Source organism: Schistocerca gregaria, chromosome 7, assembly GCF_023897955.1.
Source record: "Schistocerca gregaria isolate iqSchGreg1 chromosome 7, iqSchGreg1.2, whole genome shotgun sequence".
Taxonomy (NCBI): domain Eukaryota; kingdom Metazoa; phylum Arthropoda; class Insecta; order Orthoptera; family Acrididae; genus Schistocerca; species Schistocerca gregaria.
In genome coordinates this window covers 222,850,833-222,871,405 of record NC_064926.1, presented here as the reverse complement: position 1 = coordinate 222,871,405, position 20,573 = coordinate 222,850,833, and the positions used below count along the sequence as shown (strand labels likewise).

Below are 20,573 nucleotides of genomic sequence, written 5' to 3'. Positions count from 1 at the left end.
GATATTACAGTTCATACAGAAGCATATAAACAGTCAGTTTTCCCTCAACCCTTTTGCAAGTGGAACATGAAAGGGACTAACTAACAGTGCTACAAGGTACCCTACATCAAGCACCATATGCTGCCTTGGCGAGTATGTACGTACATGCAGCTGCAGACCATGCCACCTATAACACTTTATTTGCTTGTAAAACTTAACAGCAGTTCATGTTAATGGCTTTTTTGCATTATTTTCATGATTCGTATTTTTTAATGTTGACTGGCATAAATTATGTTGAACAAATGCATTTTGAATGCTACATTTCTTAGGAGGTTGAATAGTAGGTAAAATATTGCACAGGACCAACATACAGCTAGATGAAAAATGGGAAACCTCCCAAAACAATCCTCAGTTGGAAAATGGAATCAACTTTTAGCATTCTAGGACTGCAGTCAACAACGTTATTTTTGTTTCTCCAGTTTGTCACATTACTGTGTAGCATGCTAACTGGTATGCAAAATTCAGTGCTCTGTGACTGCATGTGATCTTGTGTTGCACCCACAGACTTTGAGAAGATCCCCGTCCTGGAGAGCACATTGCTTTGACTCAAAATTTCTTATCTCCTCCCCCCCCCCCCCCCCCCCCTTCTAATGCAGAAAATTGTATTTTCTTTTTTTTATTGATTTGCTTAGGACTAAGTATAAATGTACACATCTACAACATAGCATGGCTGTGTCCTTCTGAGTGTGTTAAAACAGCTCTGTCATGTAAAATTGAATGCAAAATAAGCAAGCCATCATGGGTTTTCTTTTCCACAGACAAATGGTGTAAAGTACTGCTGTGCTTCCATGGTGCATGAGCAGGAGGAGGAGACATCCTTATGGGAACTGAGAAGGAATGACTAGCACTTATACTGCTCCCATGTTTATATGCTGGGAATTGGCTTACAGAATCCATGCACCAAAGTGTTAGATCGGTTCATTTCTGAAGCTTGACATTGGCTGAATGAAAAAGTGGCAGAAGAAGTGTTAAGACACTATTTTGACACATTTCTGTAAACATTTTGTATCCATCTTGGTTGCAAATCAATGAAGAAACCAGAGCCACATGTAGGAATTGGCAGGATTTCCTGTAAATAGAGTGGCAATTAAGAAAACGCAAGGTGTATAATTGTTGCTAAAGTTTAAGTATTTCTCACCATGGCATGCAATTTTAAATTTGTAGTTTAATGTAACCACAGACAATGTTTGCTAAGAATTAGAGAGAATTCTCTGCTAAAGTTTAACACAGTTTCCAGGAAGGGGTAACTGATTCCTTCTTGCCCCCCAACTCTTCCAACCCTCTTGCAGACACCTATGCACAAATGTGAATCTTATGGATGTGGATGATGAATGTTAAGGAACTGTATGAATTTATGAAGTTAAAAGTAACTGTGTTGACTCAAGAGAAGATCAACTTCATGCCAGTACATCAGCAATAGAACTCTACCAGTTATTGGATGGAGAAATTAATACATCTCAAGATAGCAGACTGTACGGTGTAAATGAATCTGATGACAGAAGAGTGGTCCATTTGGTTGCCACAAGTGCATTACTGAAATAAATTTATAGGTGAAAAATTTCTGAAAATTTAATCCAACAAGCTTTTGAAACTTAGTTTTTTAGTGCCATCTTCAACATGAGCAAACTATCCACACTGTCTAAAGATGTGTTTTTTCACACCCCTCATCTTGTCATATTGCCATCTGAATGCAATGTGTCCCAGCATTGTGCTCTCTACACTGAAAGCTTCTCCCACTTCATTACTTTGCAGAGAAATATTCTGCTGCATGAACTGCAAGAATTTCATATATACCAAATACCCACTAAGCTATAAAATTCTTACTGAAAAATATTTGGCATGTTTCCAGAGCTTTGATCATGTTGAAGACAGCGCTAAAAAATTAAGTCTCGAAAACTTGACATATTAAATTTTCATAAATTTTTCACCTATAAAGAGAAAATAACTGAATTTAAGACTACACAGAGTATAATAAAAAATGCTCATGGAGAAAATTTCTTTCTTCTATATTGGCTATGGGAATGTTATCAAAATGAAAGCCAAAAAAGAGGAACAGGAAGCTGCTGAAATCACGCCAGATGCCAATGTGTCCCTTTCCAATGAAAATCTGAACTTTTCAAATCCACAACATGCTGCAAGTAAGGAAGCTAGCGAGAATTCATAAGCAAGAGATGACACAGAAGACAGGCATACGCCTATTGTAATTAAAACTCCAACCAAATGTATAAAAGAAGTGCTTCTGTGGCCAGAAATGCCAAAAAGGAAAGGAAATTGTCAAGTGGAATGAGACCATTTGTTTTAACCTCAAGAAAGTGGAATGACTTGCATGAGGAAAATGTAAAAATGAATGAGGATGCCATGAAGCAGAAAGAAAAACAAATGCAGTAAAGAGAAGAGAAGGAAATGCAAAAACAAGGTACTGAACAAATTAAGAAGAAGAAGAACATGAAGAGAGATACCAGCATTGTGACAGAGCTGACATCCCGAGCTAAGCATTCAGAGGTTGAGAATGCTCCATCTTGCACATGTGGTTGTATGCAGAATAAGGAAAAAGACTGTCATGGAACGTGCTTCAAATATACAAGAAGTGTTTCTTCCAAGAAGCGATATGAATGTAATGGCAGTAAAAAACTTTTCCACTCTACGTGTATCTCCAGTGGGCATCAGATACACACCCTATATGATCCAGATGATGATCTTTTTTATGCCATAATTGTTGCTTGGTAAGTGATAATGAAAATACTGATGATTTTAATGATGACAGTGATTTCTCTGAATCAGTGGAATAAATTCTTACATCTTGCATCACACAAAGGCCTATACAAAGCAGTTCTTTAGAAATAGTACTCACACAAAGGAAGGGACTGAGAACAAACTCAATTTGGTGTTTCTGTAATTCATAGTTGTATTTGTAGACAGTGTTATGTAATGTAACTGAATTAGTAAGCTGTTTTTTTTTTCATTTTTCTTAATTTTCTTACATTTTACCTTCTACTACAGTACCAAGTATTATGAACAGCTTGTGATAGCTAGTTGTGAGTAATAATATTAATAATAATAAGTAATGTTGATACAAATTGTTAATTGTTATAAAATTAATAATAACAAGTAATGTTGATACAAATTGTGAATGCTAATGACTGGTATAATGTGGATGCCAACAACTGGAAAACTGTGCCAATAACTGGTAAAATTTTACATATTTGTAAGCAACTTTTTCATATGGAAAATAAAGTATAAAACTTTTGTAGTTGTAGAACAATGTTACTTTAATATTAGAGTATGTTTTGTGTTAGAATTATACTTCAAGCAAGGCAAGAGTTGAAGATACATAATTTATCCTACAAATATGTTCTTAAACTGCCAATAACTGGGTGGTTAACCCTACATTCTTTCATATCGGATTTATATTCACTTGCTACTTGCTCAATGAGTCACAACACTAAACAGCAAAACACTGAAACCATCAATTTGTGCAACTGAATTCAAATTCATTTTGACAGATTATTTCAGTGTTCATAAGTAGACTTTTAAATACTTGGGTAGGAATGGGTATGAGCTAAATAATAATCTAATATTTTCAAGGTTCTCATGTAACCACCCATCAATTAACACTTAATGATTTTCAAACACACTGATGAGCTCCTTGAGTTGAATGTCCTATTAAAGTGATCTACTCACTCACATGCAGCATTATTTCTTTCCATTCACTGAACCTATATGCCATTTTATGGAAACTGTTTTTTTCCCTGTTTTGGAAATAAATATGAGAGCTTCTTCACTACGGCAAAAGTCTTCTTCACTCACAGCCTATAATGACAATTTGTGATACTGTCACAGGAGAAATGGTCAGTATTAAGAGATATGACAGGAACAATCATTCAAAACAAAAAGTCTGCTAAACACTGGCTCCAGAATACAGAACTTAAGAGCTGTGAGCACATCTTCATTTTCAATACTGTGAAACAAACCTCTTCTACGGCAAGCTCTTTGCTTTTCATATTCTGAGAGGTGGTGGTATGGACCCAAACATGAAAAAAATGTCCTGTGAACATGAGTAAAATCTATGAGCACTTTTTCATTTTCTGTACTGTGAAACATCTTTTTCTACAGAAGAAGTGCTCATAGCAATTAAGGTACGCATTTTAGAGCCTATGCTTACCAATCAATTCTTTTTTATTTTGGTCCATATTACCTCCTCCCAAAATACGGGAAGCAAAGAGGTTGCAGTACAAGAAATTTCTTACACAGTATCAAAGATGAAGAAGTGTTCATAATTCTTAAGGTATGGATTTTAGAGCCTGTGTTTACTAGGCTTCTTTGCTTTAATTCCTTTCAAGTTGCTGAATATTGATCATTCCTCCTGGGAAACACTGTGTTACAAGCTAAACCAGTTTGAGGTTACTCTGACAGTCCATGCTACGTGTCTATCATACTTAAAATGCTGACATTAGTTCCTCTCCCTTTCCCTGTTATCAACCATCCACAACTAATATCCATGTGACAATGCTACTGTATAAGATGCTCATCCGTACTCGTTACTTAACTTGTCATCCAACTTATAGATCTCACTGGCAAAACAGACTGAACTAATTGTAAAGTCACATCCTCTATACCATTCAGTTTTCTTAATTGACATGGCTGCTGAAATTTAATTAGGAGGAAACAGTAATTGAAAGATTGTCTACAAAGATAACACAATTTTTTCTGTTGCAGAACAAGTTTTACACCTCTCCTACAACTCATATAGATCCAGATACAATTACTTACTAGAAGACAAACAGCTACAGAAATAGCATACTTGGAAATAAACAAGGAATTTTACTAAAAAAATTGACATTTAGAATAACATTTACATGTGGTAACATGCAAAATTATAACCACAGAAAAGTAACAGTACTTTCAATAGCAGCAACATACTGAAGAGTAAATATTTGCCGAGAGGTGCAATATGAAACATAATTGAAAGAATGCTTCAGAAACTTGATAATATATTGGTCTGGCACAAAAGTTTGTAGCATTTTTACATAAATTTAAAAAATGCAACAGATACATATAACAGAGACTAAGTCAGCAATAATATATTCTCCTTCACTATTTACAACAATATGCCAGTGCTGAGGTAGCTTTTCGATTCTGCAATTGTAGAAATCATTTGATTTTGAGGCGAGTAACTCATAGAGCCATGTTTGGAGCACATTCCCATTTGGAGTACTGCATTTAATTGACTTTCATCAGACCCAGAAGTCTTCCTGGAATGTAGAGAGTCAGTAATGTCAAAACAGTCCTCCTTAAACCAAGAAAACCATTTCCTTGCCATGCTCCGCCTAATGGCATTATTCTGATACATAGCACAGATGTTTCTGGCTACCTCCACTGTTATCACCCCTCTAATGAACTCACAGAGAAAAATATGTCTGGAATGTTCCAAATTCTCCTCTTGGCATTCCATTTTCTAGTGTCTGCAGTACCACTCACTATCTCCAAATGGCAAAATCAACAACATGTAAGCTCGAATAGCAACAATTTATTACAAACAGAAAATGATGACTGATAAATAAACCAATAGCAACCTGAATATCAACATGCAAAACAAAAACACTACAAACTTATGCATCAACCTACTGCTGTTTCCCATTTCCTTCCTTTCCTCTCTTGTCAATTGTCACCCTAATCACTCTCCCCCCACCCAATATCTACATTGTATTCCCCTTCTGCCAACTCTCTCACACCCCCAATATCACAACAAACCATTATTTTACTAAGGCCTTCTTCTCACTGTTCTGCACCCCTTTGTTCTGTCAGTCTTTCTCACTCCCAGCAGGCAAAATCCTTTGCTTGCATATCACTGCTTATCTTCTATGTGCATAAATTCAAAGAACTGTGTGTGTATGTGTGTGTGTGTGTGTGTGTGTGTGTGTGTGAGAGAGAGAGAGAGAGAGAGAGAGAGAGAGAGAGAGAGAGAGAGAGAGAGAGAGAGAGAGAGGGGGGGGGGGTTCACTTACTGATGACTGAAACAGTTTTTTATTTTTAATCATTATTTCTGGTAGTACGCAACAGTATGGTCACCACTAAAATCTCATAAATTCTCAGAATTACAGTTTGTTCCATACACTCCATTATTCGTTTAGATTTTTAAACGCACTCAGATTGTTTTATTTTCTTAGAGGACCATTTTATACTTCCATTTCTTTCTACTTATTGTACAGAGAAGAAAACTTTAAGTTCAGAAACTTGAAATTTTGGAAATATTTATTAGCTGGTGGCTAAGTACTTTACACATGCTTATTTAATTCGTGCAACTGTTTTATTTTTATTTGGTATAATCTGAAATTGAATGAAATATCACTCTGTTTTTATTGATCACCTATTTCAGTTAATTATATTTTTTCACTCTTACGTGAATTCAGTTTGCACTGAGTGCTATCTTCCATCCACTCTTTGATGGTATTCTCAAAGCCTGTTTTATACAACATGTTTTTAATTACTCAACTTCAGAATCTACTCTGTTTCACTTCGCTGTTTGTATTCATTTCTTCCTGTTTCCCACAATGTCCGCCCCAATAGCTGAGTGGTCAGTGTGACAAATTGCCGTCCCACAGGCCTAGGTTCTATTCCCTGCTGGGTCGGGGATTTTCTCCTCTCAGGGACTGCGTGTTGAATTGTCTTCATCATCGTTTCATCCCCATCCGGCACGCAGGTCGCCCATTGTGGCGTCAAATGTAATAAGACCTGCACCAAGGCAGCCGGACCTACCCCGTAAGGCGCCTCCAGGCCAATGATGCCAAACGCTAATTTCCATTCACACAATACTCATGCTGTTCTAGTGCTTTCAACAGCTCATCCAGTGTTATGCACAGCCTTTCATTTATAAACATCTATCACATCTCCATTTCCATACATAATTCCCAACAAAGAAAGATCCAGTTTGTAAAATTTGAAATTTTGGTTCATATTCTGAATGTTAAAAGTATGGAATCTTTATTTTTAAAAACATACAATAAATTTATCCGCCTGATTAAAAGAGCTATCATTTTCATGCAATATTTGTAAGCAAGGAGCTAACCATACTGATACAAAAATGAACTTGAAAACTACATAGAAAGGAAGCTCTCCAATTATTCCATAAAAATGGGGGGGGGGCAGGAATTGGTAATGTGTTATATGCCAATGCAATTAACTTTTTTTCTAGCTAAATTTATGTATTTAGCATTACAGCAAGTACTCAGTTGTAAAATACCAGTATGAAACTATTTTCAGCATGGATTATATTTTTATGTTTAAGTGTATTTTATAAGATCCTCAGCATCACTGCACCATGTACATGCGCTATTGAGAAAGTAAGTACATGACTGACAAGAGCAATATGTGCTTCATAACTAAACTAACACAGTGACTAGCTTCTTATAACACAAGTATGTCTAACTATAGTTACATGTACCACATAACACTAAACATGGGATAATGCACTAACACATGCAAAACACTAAATGATACAAGCAGGTTAACTAATTTTCTCCTTTAATTCCACAATATGGTCAATGTAGAAATATTTAATCATTTCTACATTACAATGATCATCTACTTTTCTTATTTATACACTACAATGATCATCTACCCTTAAAATTTAACAAAGATAATATTGTACTACCCTCATAAAAATACTTTAAAATATAGAAAAGAACTGAGCGATGGCCTGGAAGATCATTCCTCTAACTACTCTACTCACATTCATCCTACAGAGCAGTCCTGCTGTGACATGGCAATATTATTGAACCATAAATTAACTACTTTCCTAAACTGTGTTGTATGGGCCTGTCTATTGCCTTTTTATACTTGCAGTACAAACAAATAAATTTTAAATTGTCTGCCTAGCAGCAGTGGGAGAACAGATATGCACAAAAGTTCATTTAGAATAGGTGGTTCATGTCTTCAGTTAAATCAGGGGAAAGATTTAGAGTAACTTGATGACTATAATTAAATTTGCTGAAATCTATGGATTATAGGCATGTAATCAATGAAGATGCAATTGTATGAAATGATACCAGAGTAAATTATTTAGATATGCTAGAACTACATTGTAATGAGTATGACATGAGAAATGAAAACTGTCACAATTCATGAACTGTTTATTCATATCAATTTCTTATGTTGCAGTTTCTGTAGAAAAGTGTAATTTTTTGAGACTATTGTAATATAATTTTACTTTGAAGCTTCACACAGTTTACTTTTTATTCAGAATTCTGTGACTCTCCTCTCTACTATAAAAACAAAATGATCAAAGGAAATCCAGTTTTGTAAGACTGGCTGAGACTAGCTCAAAATAAGTAACCATGTCACAGCAGATGAAACACATAAGGAAAAGGGGCAGGAATAAAGGCACTTAGTTTATACCTCCATGTTCACTTGCCCTGCTTTGCCGGCCTGCTGCTTGTTCTATGATGTCGTTCAACACCATCACATCTGTGTGGAAAAATTAAAGAGATTGAAGAAAGTGCACAAGAGGATAAAAAAGCTGGTGATACACTAAAAGATTAAATTGTGACAGATTCAAACAAGCTTTAACCACAAGAGCAATACCCGTACAAAATAACAGCTGTGCATAAATAAAATTGCACTGCAGAAAGGCTTGCTTTTATGTATAGTACAAATTAAAATAAACATTACACAGTGTTACACACTGAAATTGTGCATTTCTTACTAAAAGTCTATCTTAATCATTGTGCAAGAAATATTAACTCATATTAAAATTAATGATGTAGAATAATAACCGTTCTGATAAATGTGCTGCCATTATTAACTTAGCTACTGAAATCAAAAGAACTACTATTCTTGGGTAGCTGTGAAAACTTTAAGAGAATTATATTACTTCTGTCTTCAGAAATCTTGATTATGTTCTTGCATCTAAGAGTCAGTAATGAAAGACACCAAAAATATTAAGTATCTGATTGGAATATCAAAATTAATATTCTTACATGTACTGATTTTTATTTAGCTGCCACATTATGATGCAATGTTTCGATACTCAGTCCATTGTAAAGCAATTTTTGTACTTCAGGTGAGTGAGAAATTCAAGTAATGTTCACAATATAGCACAGATAATAATACAGTTGGTGATTATCTCGATGGTCCTCCCAATGCTACTTTCCTATCCCTTTGCATTATAGCTAAATAATTAATACAAGATCACAACAAAAAATAATGGAAAGTCCCTGGTGGAAGGAGTCATTTTATACAGGGTGTATACATGGACGAGGAAATAAAATTTCCTGATTTTTCCCGTGTTTCTCGGTTAAAAATACACTTTCTCTCGGATGAAAATACACTTTTTCCACGTTACATAACAGTATACTTTCCCTTGGAACTGGTAAACTTATCACTACTTTCAATGGTTGTGATTTTATACACTGGCGTAGAATTTACCGGCATTTTAGAAAACGAAACTCAGGGGAAAAAAGACGTATTCGAAAGATGATGTGCAGCAACATGTACACTGCATATTTTCGTATTAGGAAAGTATAAATTCGAATTCCACCAAGCACTGCATGTTACTTTCTGACAAAAATAACTTCATTGTTCTGCAAGGGCCGGGGTGGCCGAGCGGTTCTAGGCGCTACAGTCTGGAACAGCGTGACTGCTACAGTCGCAGGTTCGAATCCTGTCTCAGGCATGGATGTGTGTGATGTTCTTAGGTTAGTTACGTTTAAGTAGTTTTATGTTCTTGGGGAATTATGACCTCAGAAGTTAAGTCCCATAGCACTCAGAGCCATTTGAACCATTTGTTCTGCAAGGCGATTAACGTTTGACTGTCAGAAAGCTGGGAACAAAATAAAATCTGAAACTAATAACATATTTTAGCCTTCTGTAATTATGTGAGCATATTTTAATTCACTTGATTGCTCCCGGCCACAGAAAGCCGTTTTGTTTTCATTTGACGTGAGAGCAATTAACGAATAGGAAACAGCAAAATCACTTAAACGTAAACACGTGGAGACTACCACCTCTCCACTACAACTCAGACCTATATATGGTGTACTTTCCTTTCTGGAAAAGAATCTATTACCTCATCAAAGTTCGTCAGTGTTTTGCTACATGAAAAAACGAAATCATAAAAATGGTTCAAATGGTTCTGAGCACTATGGGACTTAACTACTCTGGTCATCAGTCCCCTAGAACTCAGAACTACTTAAACCTAACTAACCTAAGGACATCACACACATTCATGCCCGAGGCAGGATTCGAACCTGCGACCGTAGCAGTCGCGCGGTTCCGGACTGAGCGCCTTAACCACGAGACCACCGCGGCCGGCCGAAATCATAAGCTCCAATATGTAGTAGTATTCACATGAAATGGTTTAATGAGGAATGACTACACAAAACTAGTTCTATGAAAAGCTGATGCCACTTTACAGTTCATTGATAGAATTGTAAAGAAATTAAATTCATACAAGAAGGAAATAGACAAAATTCAAAGAAATACTAGGTATTTTATTATAGGTTCCATTAGTCAGTAAAATAACATGACCAAGATTCTCACTGAACTCCAATATGAGAGTTAATAGAGTAGCGAATCACATCATGGAAACACATACTGTAAAAATTCCTAAAAAGGATTCATGCCACCATTTGCCAGGAGAGATTTAGGGTAATGATGGAAAACAAATCTGGATGGTCAGAGGCAGATTTGAACCATTTTCCTAATGAATACAGGTTCACTGTCCTAAACTCTGTGCCACAAACTCATACAGAATCTGATTGACGGCAGATTTTCCACCATTACATTTATGAATAAGACAGGTTAGGATGAGGGGCAGTAGTATACAATATAAGCTGCCTTGAAGAGTAAAAATTTAGATTTAGATATTCCAGTGTCAACATAGGTCAGTTTTTAAACAGTATGTCAACACAGTTAGAGCAAATCTGTCTTCCACTTTTTCACATCAACTGTACTGACTTCAACTGCAGGAACATGAAGAGGACCACTACTCATGAAGGGGAAAGCAAATCTCCGATCATAGCCAATTGTTAGTCACACTTACCATTTGCATTTTTCTGGAATTGCATGTTGGGCGAAACACTGCAGAAGTATGTCATGTTGTATATTCTGGTTATATGAGAGCGCCTAGTTAATTACATGTGAGAGAATTCATAAACAAAAGTTTTATTCAATTTTTTCCATATGTAAATTTAGTTTGTGTCTTCTATCCTGTTTTGTGTTACATTTCATCTTTTTCTGACATGAATACTGATGTGGATATTGGGAAGATCGTCAAGAGATTCAGAATGCTTTACCAAAACAATGGAGAATTTTTTCTTTCTGACTACAATTAGTGTATTTGTATGTTAAACTTTTCTTGTATATGTGATATCATAAGAGACTTAATAGCTACAGTTAATGTTCATGATTAAGCAGTTAATGTTCAAGATTAAGCAAAAGCGAAAGACCATTTCTCCATCATCTGCAGTGTTGGCTGGCATACAAATTTGTACTATTGCTGTCATCTCTATCTTTTCTATGATAAAGCATTCACTAAGCTGTTCATAGTAGTTGACGACTAATTGTTAGACCTATTTCTGCACTAGTTATAACCCTGTACTCAGTTAGTTACTTAATTTGTTACTTGTTCCACAGATCAAATTCATCATAAACTTTATGATGTGAAGCACGTAAAAGAACAAACATGGTACACTTACTTACAACTAAAAAACTTAAGAATTAAAAACAATATTAATTTGTCTATATTGTTGCTATTTATGTTAGACAGGGGTAGATTGTCAATGAGTTTTATAACTGCATATTTCACGTCTTCCTATGCCACAGTTAGATTTACTAAAGGGTAATACAGAGAATTTTTCCTCCTAGAGTTGTAGTCGTGAATATCTCTTTCACTCTCAGACTTGGATGGATTGTTGATCAGAAAAAATTCATAGGTGCATAAATGTACTGTGAGGATGTTCCCAGCTGCTTAAATAGATAATCTGCAAGAAGTAAGTGTGTGAACTCCACACATAATACTAATTACTTTCTTTTGTGAAATTAGCATTTTTTGCTTGCACACAACTAAGAACTTACACCCTTCTATCCTGTTTATTATTTCCTGTTGATATACATGGTTAATAAGAAGTAAGATATTTCTGACAATCAAAAATTGGATGAACTTCATTTTTCACTGCTTAAAGATAGCCCATTTGTGTTAAATCATTCAGTAATGTTCGCCAAGACATCATCTACTATTTTCTCTGTTGGTATGTCTTTGCTACACAGAAATGCTTGTTTCATCTGCAAATGGGACTAATTCTGTCCCTGATTCAAACAAAATGACATAAAGCAAGAACAATAATGGGCCAATGATCAAACCTGGTTGGACTCCCATTGTAGTTTCTCCCCATGTAGGTGATGTGACATTCCTCTTTGTATTACTCAAACAGCCTACAATCACTTTCTGCACTGTTTCTTAAATGAGTACTACTGTTTCCAAAAAAACTTAACTTCACTAAAAGAAAGCCTTTGATAAATTACAGAAGATCCTAATTGATAATATTTTGTCATTTAAAGATGTTATTATATATTCAGTAAATGTATAAATAGCTGAGTCAGTAGAATGACCAAAACTGTGATTGGCTAAGTATCCCATTACTACACATGAGGTAACAGTCTACACAGCGAGGTGACAATCTTGGTGTACAGCAACTTCTCAAAACTTTTAGAAAATAATGTACAGAGTGACATTGGACGACAGTTACTGATAACCATGGCATCATCCTTCTTATAAAGAGGACTAACAAATGCAAATTTCAATCTTTCTGAGAAAACATCCCAGGTTAATGATGCATTAAGTAACTGACCAAGAATATTACATTATTACACGGCTACCACTTTTTTGTATGTTATCAGAGATTGTCCATTCCACACAAACTTTTATGTTTTAGCCTCATGGTGATCTTCCTTATTTCAGATGGGGATGTGACACTAATTTTTAATTCACTAAATGCCCTCTGTATTGCTTTGTCAGTGTACTGTTTTGATTTCTCTTCTGACAATTTGCACCTGTTTTGTCTCCTTCTTTTAAAAAGTATTTATACAGTCTCTGTTACATATGAATTGTCCATTACAATGTTCTGTTTAACAGAAACAATGTCCAATCCTATGGCTTCTTTCTCTGTCTTACTATAAGTCCTCTTCTACCTGTCACAACACCACTAATTCTAATTGTATTTGATTTCAACCTATCCATTTCTCTTTTTAAATGTTGTGACACACCTACCCAATTAAGGGATCCAACAGTCAAAACTCTGACCTGTAGAATGCCATTTTTGTTTTACCTGGAGATCTGAAAGGGGGCTACTGTACCTCCAGAATATTTTACCCAAGAAGATATCATCACTGTTTAACCATTCAGTGGGAAAACATGTCCTCGAGAAAAATAATGGCTGTCATTTCCTCTTGATTTCAGCTGTTCACAGTAACAGGACAACCAGGTCATGCTGGATAATGTTATAATAAGGTCAGATCATCTCCACAAATCCACCCCCCCCCCTCTCCCAGACATCCTTTCATATGACCTGAACTAAGGCTCCAATGTCCCCCCCCCCCCCCCCCCCCCAACTACCCTCCATCCCCAACCCCCTTGCTCTGTTGGAAAGGAAAAATGTATAGAGTAGTCAGGTGTTTTCTTTCAATAATATGTTTTTTTTTAAAATATATATATATGGATATGTGCGTGTGTGTGTGCGCGAGTGTACACCCTCTCCCTTAAAACCCACATCCTTTCGTCTTTCCCTCTCCTTCCTGAAGAAGCAACCATCAGTTGCGAAAGATAGTAATTCTGTGTGTGTGTTTTGTTCATTGTGCCTGTCTGCCGGCGCTTTCCCGCTAGGTAAGTCTTAGAATCTTTGTTTTTAATATATATATATATATATATATATATATATATATATATATATATATATATATATATATATATATAGTAAAGAGTAAATAAGGGAACAAAGTTTTCAACAGGGTCAGAAATGAACCTTTTTTATGGCAACTTGCAAGTCGTTATTTATCCTCTAAAATATTATAGATCTCCCCCCCCCCCCCCCCCAAAGTCTGTCTCTCCCTACAAAATATTATATATCTGAGATTGCATAGGATCCCAGCAGACATTTTGTGAAGGATGAATACTCTTTTCACATGCACAGCTGCAGCAAACCTCAATATTTCATTTTCATTTGTGAGGTATGGATACATTAGTAAAAAATAAAGCATTTAAAGCATTTGCTTATAGTTCAGCACTTGTGACATTATTCTCATTACATAAATTGACCTTCTTATTTTTGCATAAAAGATAAATTAAGTTTTTCAAGACATATGTCTGTCCATTGTTACACCTAGGAAGGTAGTTGTATGTCCAATTTGACTCCCATACAATCATCCTACACAACATTCTGTTGCATTCCATCAGGCTCATGGTTTAGTTGAAAATACATTAGACTCAGGTGATCTGAGGATATTGCGGTGTATATGATGCTTCCAAAGTTCTCAGATGTACTGCTAGATGCAATAGTCAAAGGTCCATGATATTTCAGAAAACAACATTCCACCATCATCAAGTGAAAGGTTGTTTGCCGAAATATCGTGGACCTTCGACAACTGTATCCTTGGAAGTACATTAGACTTCTTTTTCTAACATTTAAGTTGAAGTAATCCTCAAATCATTTAAGGCCTACAACAATGAAGAACAAGATCATTCTCATTGTGTCCCCAGCCAACAACTGCTGTTTCAGTTGCATACTTTACACCTTATGTTATTACGCAAAGTGGAGAGAAAACTAATACACGATATCAACAATAAAGTCTCCAGAACTGGCCCTGGGGGCACACCACACTTTACCATAGAGTGAATAGAGCTGATCTTCTTTGTAATTTTAACCTCTTTATTGATATCCATCTTGAATGACTGTTCAGAGATTTTTAGCAACTCCACTGCTACCACAACTTTCCAACTTATTAAGTAACAGCTGTAAAGTAACAGCTGTATGAAATGAACATGACAAAACTAGGAGAAAACAGGCCACTCTTTTGTTGTCATTCAGTTTCACTAATGTTGTAAGTACTATATCATATATGGCAGGTGATGTTGAGTAGGATTTTCTAAAACTATGATGTGTTTTTTCCAATGCTGTTACATGAAAAGTTTCATGATCTAAGTGCAATAATATTTTGTAGACCAGAATTAAATAGACTGGTCTGTAGATTACAGTTCTGCCAGTACTACTCTTTTAGTACAATAGCTCAATTTGAGAATTTTAATTCAGATGGAAACATACCTTTACGTAAACTTTCATCTAACAGGCGAACTAGAATGGGAATAAGTGACTGTTTGCATCTTTTTAACATGAAGGAAATTTCATCCTAATCAACAGAGACTGAATGTCATTTAAGATTATCCCTATTTCAGTTGTATCTGTTTGACGCATCTACACTTATTTTTGTACATGGTAAACAGTATTATAATCACCAGGACCAGAGACCATGCTGAAGCTATTTGAATTAACAAAATTGTTATTAAAAGTGTTATTTACCATATAAGGGCTTCCTACAATCACAATTCCACTCTTCAGCTTGATGTTGTTAATGTTAGGCTTTGGTTTTCTATTAATCCTGTAACTCACACAGTTTCATAGTTATTTGCTAATGTGTATGAATTTATGTTTGCTGATATTTTGTTGGGTGTGTTTATTCCAGCCTTGTTTATTGGAAGCTTAACAGGCCTGATAGCTGTACCTGATGCCTTAGGTAAATCTTTAAACATTTTCCAAATTGTAAACATTTTCTCCTTCATATGTTTCACTTCATAAGGCAGTCTTAAGCTGTATTTTATGACTGCCATATGGATGGAAAGCTGGGAGTTTTTCATCAACAGTATGTGCCGGGACACATTCACATTGATGAACATGTTTTTCATTCAACAGTAACTGGATATGTTACATTGAATGATATAAATAATCAGCTATAAAATTATTCCACTTTTTAGCACAATATACATAACTCCACGGCTCTGACTGCAGTGAGGACTTCAACCTATCTAAAGATTTGTAACTTACATATCTGATATCCTTCATCTTGTGTGTACTTTCAGTGTCATGCATACTTCTTATTTCAACAGTCTGGCAAAAGTGACCAGAAAGGTCAAAGTTTATAATAGCAATTTTACAATTATTTAAATTGGTGTAGATATGATCTACACAGCTAGAGGCATCTTATGTTATTCTAGCTGGTCTGTCAACCCGAACTGACAAATAATAGACACACAGAATATAATTCAAGTGCTCACAATATTTAGAGTCTATATTCAAATCACCATCTAAAGTAATACCTATATTCTTATACTTCCTACATAATATATTCTTATACATGCTACATAAAATAGCAGTCAGTTTTCTACAATTTGTAAGAAACCATCAACTGTACAACTAGAAAAGCTGTGCATTACTTCTACAATCAAGGGCTCTTTGCTTACAACTGTCTTTATTACTGGAACTCCAACTATCACTTCTGTGATGAAATCCAGTTTTGTGAACTTTAAAAATTGTGGCAATGTTCTATGTTTTCCTTGACTGAAATCAGTGGACAGGGCATTATTGCCAAATTCTGTCATAGCTATTAATGTTTTAAAAAGATCACGTTCTGTGAGAATGATCATATTTCTCTTAGTATGTTCTGCAATTGCACGCTCTTATTACTGAGGTACTTAATTTTTTAATTCAGCATTTTCAGATCCATTTTATATATTCTAAGGTGTCAATTAGATATTACCATTTTTATAAAACATTGTTCATCATCCTTATTGTTTGTTTTACTTATTATTTAGTACTAGTGGCCCACCTTGGGTTTGCACTAAGTTTCTAAGGGTGGATGACTTGACTATGAAATATTGTGAAGAGCAAGATAATGCATGACACTTTCAATCAGAGTCACGTCATGCCTCACTTTCAAAAAAGAGTTTTCAAGGAGCAAGTTATTGCATGATGCTCTCAAGCCACAAAACGTCTCGATCCATAACTTAACTGGATTGTTAAGAGTGCATAGTCTTCAGTCTTTTAGCCATTCTAGTGTATTGAGAAAGACTCAACTGTCTTCTAAGCATATCTATTCATATAAATGAAATGAAATCAAAATGTAATAAGTAGGTATCCAAACCACAAAGAAAGCTAAATAAATTTGTTTTTCCTGTACAAGAAGTTAGCCACGAGGGGTATTCCATAAGTAACGCAAAACTTTTTTTTCTGGGATCAGGTTGGTTTTATTCAGGGTTCTAATACACCATATTATTTCCCATTCTTTTGGCAACAAAAATCTATTTTTCAACATAATCTCCATTCAATGAAACTGCCTTATGCCACCTTACTGCGAGGGTCTATATGCCCACATGGTACCACTCTATAAGTCAATACTGGAGTCAATATCTAGCTGAAACAATAGCCTCACCATCTTCCACAAACTTACTGCTGTGAAGCGCATCCTTCATTGGGCCAAACAGATGGGAATCTGAAGGTGCATGATCTGGGCTGTAGGATGGTTCAGGAAGAACAGTCTAATGAAGTTTTGTGATGTCCTCTTAGATGCAAAGACTTGTGTGAGGCCTTGCGGTGTTATCAAGAAGGAGATGTGCATTTGGACTTTTGTGGTATAGGACACACTGAAGTCTATTCTTCAATTTCCTGAGCATACCACAATACACTTTAGAGCCCATCGTTCCACCATGAAAAAGGATATGAAACAGAATAATCCCTTCAGAGTATCAGAAGACCTTTGCTGGCTGAGGGTGCAGCTTTGAACTTTTTCTTTGGAGGAGAGGTGGTATAGTGCCACACCATAAATTGCCGTTTTGTTTCCAGTTCGGAATGAAGAATCCATGTTTCATCAGCTCTGACAATGTTCAACAAAAAATTGTCACAGTCTCTTACAATGCAAGCAATTCCACAAAGATAGCTTTTTGTTGCTCTTGATGGTCCTTTGTTAAGCAACGAGGAATCCAGCGGGCACACACCTTTGAGCATTCCAACTGGTGGATGAGAGGGTCAGCACCACCAAGAGACACATGCAGTTTAGTAGCAAGATGCCTGATTGTGATCCTTCAATCGCCTCAAATGAATGTGTCCTCATATTCCAAGATCACAGGAGTAGCACAGCCGGCTACCATGCATGAGATTGGACAGGTTTGCGCAGCCTTGTTGCAATGATGACAGATTCCTCACCCACTGACACACCATGCTACTGTTCACTGCCAGGTCCCTGTAGAGATTCTGCAAGCACCTATGAATGTCTGTAATGATGTGGTTTCCCACCAATAGAAACTCAATAATAGCTTGTCAGGTTGGAATGCACCTCCACTACAGGCGCCGTTTTGAAGGCTATATACAGCACCATCACCTACTGAACTTCATGAGACTACAGGATTTGAGGCGGGAATATTCCACGATGTCCCACAACAAATTCCACACTACCCAACAGAAATTAGCCAAGAAAGAAATGTGTTGCATCACTTATTGATTTTCCTTCATGTTGATAAAATCTATCAAAAGACGCAAAAAAATTTCATTAAGGTTTTGATACACAAGGTGAAATCTGTAAATCTGTATATCCTAGCCAAGTAAATTCAGTGTTAGTTTGTGTTGGTGGAGATAAGATTGCAGTATTTAAATTTCTCACTGATGTAAACTTCTGAAAATACTTCTGCCACTGACGAAAAATTAACTAAGAGTGCCGTCTATTGTTTCTTTGGTGTACCACAACATGATGTTCGCGCCACTGAGTTAAGCATTTGAACTACTTAGTTAAGCAGACTTTTCCCTCCATGATCAGATTTTGATGAAATGAAGCCTATATGCAGACCCAAGTTACACTTAAGCTACCTGCGAAAACCTCACGAAAATTCATCTAGCAGTTTTAGAAATCAGAGTTTTCAACTACACAAACAGATAGATAAAGTTGCTTTTTAAAATTGTATTCTGTTACGCTCCGTACATCACCCAAGATCAGTTTCTGGCAAATATTTTCAATGTACATACACAAACGTTTTATGGTTTTATTATTAATATAGATAAATTATTACGCATGTCAGAAAATATTTTAATAAGAATTTTGGATTCTAACCTCTTTAAATGTAAACCATCCTTACCTAGGCAACTGCTGCTTACAAATTATTTGTGTTTATAAACACTGCACCTAGACTATTTAAATTTTCTGTAGTATAGCTATACCTAATACAACTGACACAAAATATTTGCACTCAGGGAATTAATTTTGAACTGGATAGATTTATCAGCAAAACTATCCAGAGAACATAACTTGCTGTTGATGTCTTTCTTCAACTGGTGTATTCTGATTCATGGGCAACCATTTACCGTATATACTTGAATAATCCGTGCATGTTTTTTATCATATTTTACGACGAAAAACTGGGGTGTGTGGATTATTCAAAACATTGTTGGTACTGCTCTGCCTCCAATAATACATCCCATTATACTATTGCATTGTTGCGGCGTCAGTCTGTGACATATCAGTAGCACATCAGGAGTGAAATATTAACGTCTTCAAACTTGTTAATTATGGCTACAAGTTCTCGTTATCGCTCGTACACAACTAAAGAAAAAGTGAAAATTATTGAAGATGCCAAGAATACTGAAAACCGTGCAGCTGGAAGAAAGTACAACGTGAGTGAGAGTTGTATTCGCGACTGGAAAAAAAATAAAACGCAGCTTCAAAAAATTAATAGCAATCGCTGGGCATTTCACAGCCAAAAAGCAAAGCATCCGGATCTCGAGAAAAGGCTCTGCGATTATGTAGATGAGAAGTGACAATATGGATGCGCGGCGATGACTAAAATGTGCCAACTTAAAGCATTGTCTTTAGCCAAAGAATTAGGCATTACCAGTTTCAAAGCTAGCTGGGGCTGGCTATCAAGATTTTTCAACGAAAATGGTTTGGGATTCCGTAGGAAAACTACTATCGCTCAGTGGCTTCCAGGCGATTACGAGGAAAAAATAGAAAATTTTAATCATTATGTGATAAATCTGCAGCATAAACAGTCCTATATATTATCACAAATTGGTAATGTGGATCAAACGCCAGTCTATTTTGAGATGCTGCTCGACAACACAGTGAACAAGATAGGAGAATCCAGCATCATGATACGAACTGGCGGCAGTGAGAAACGAAGATGTACAGTGATGTGTGTAACGCGATGGATGAAAGCTACCACCTTACGTGATATTTAAAAGGAAAACTATTCCGAAAATGTCAGTAAAAGGCATAATGGTATTAATGAGAGCGAATCCAAAAGGGTAGATGGACAATGAACTTATAATTGACTGGATGACACATTTTTGGCAACGTCGTCCTGGTACGTTACTGAATTTACGCAACATGTTGGTCCTGGACATCTTCCACGGACATACAACTAAGGAAGTGCGAGACAAATTACAAAAGGGGGAAAACTGACTTGGTCATTATCCCTGGAGGCCTAACATCTATCCTACAACCACTAG

At 36.0% G+C, this 20,573-nt stretch overlaps 1 protein-coding gene across 1 annotated transcript in view; it reads right to left on the bottom strand.

Annotated features, from left to right (window-relative positions):
- LOC126281447 (sodium channel protein para) overlaps window positions 1-20,573 on the bottom strand; it is a 1,486,858-nt gene that overhangs the window by 345,823 nt on the left and 1,120,462 nt on the right. Inside the window, exon 21 of the mRNA XM_049980418.1 lies at window positions 8,434-8,502. Coding sequence (XP_049836375.1) covers window positions 8,434-8,502 — 69 coding nt within the window. The remainder of the gene's footprint in view (window positions 1-8,433; window positions 8,503-20,573) is intronic.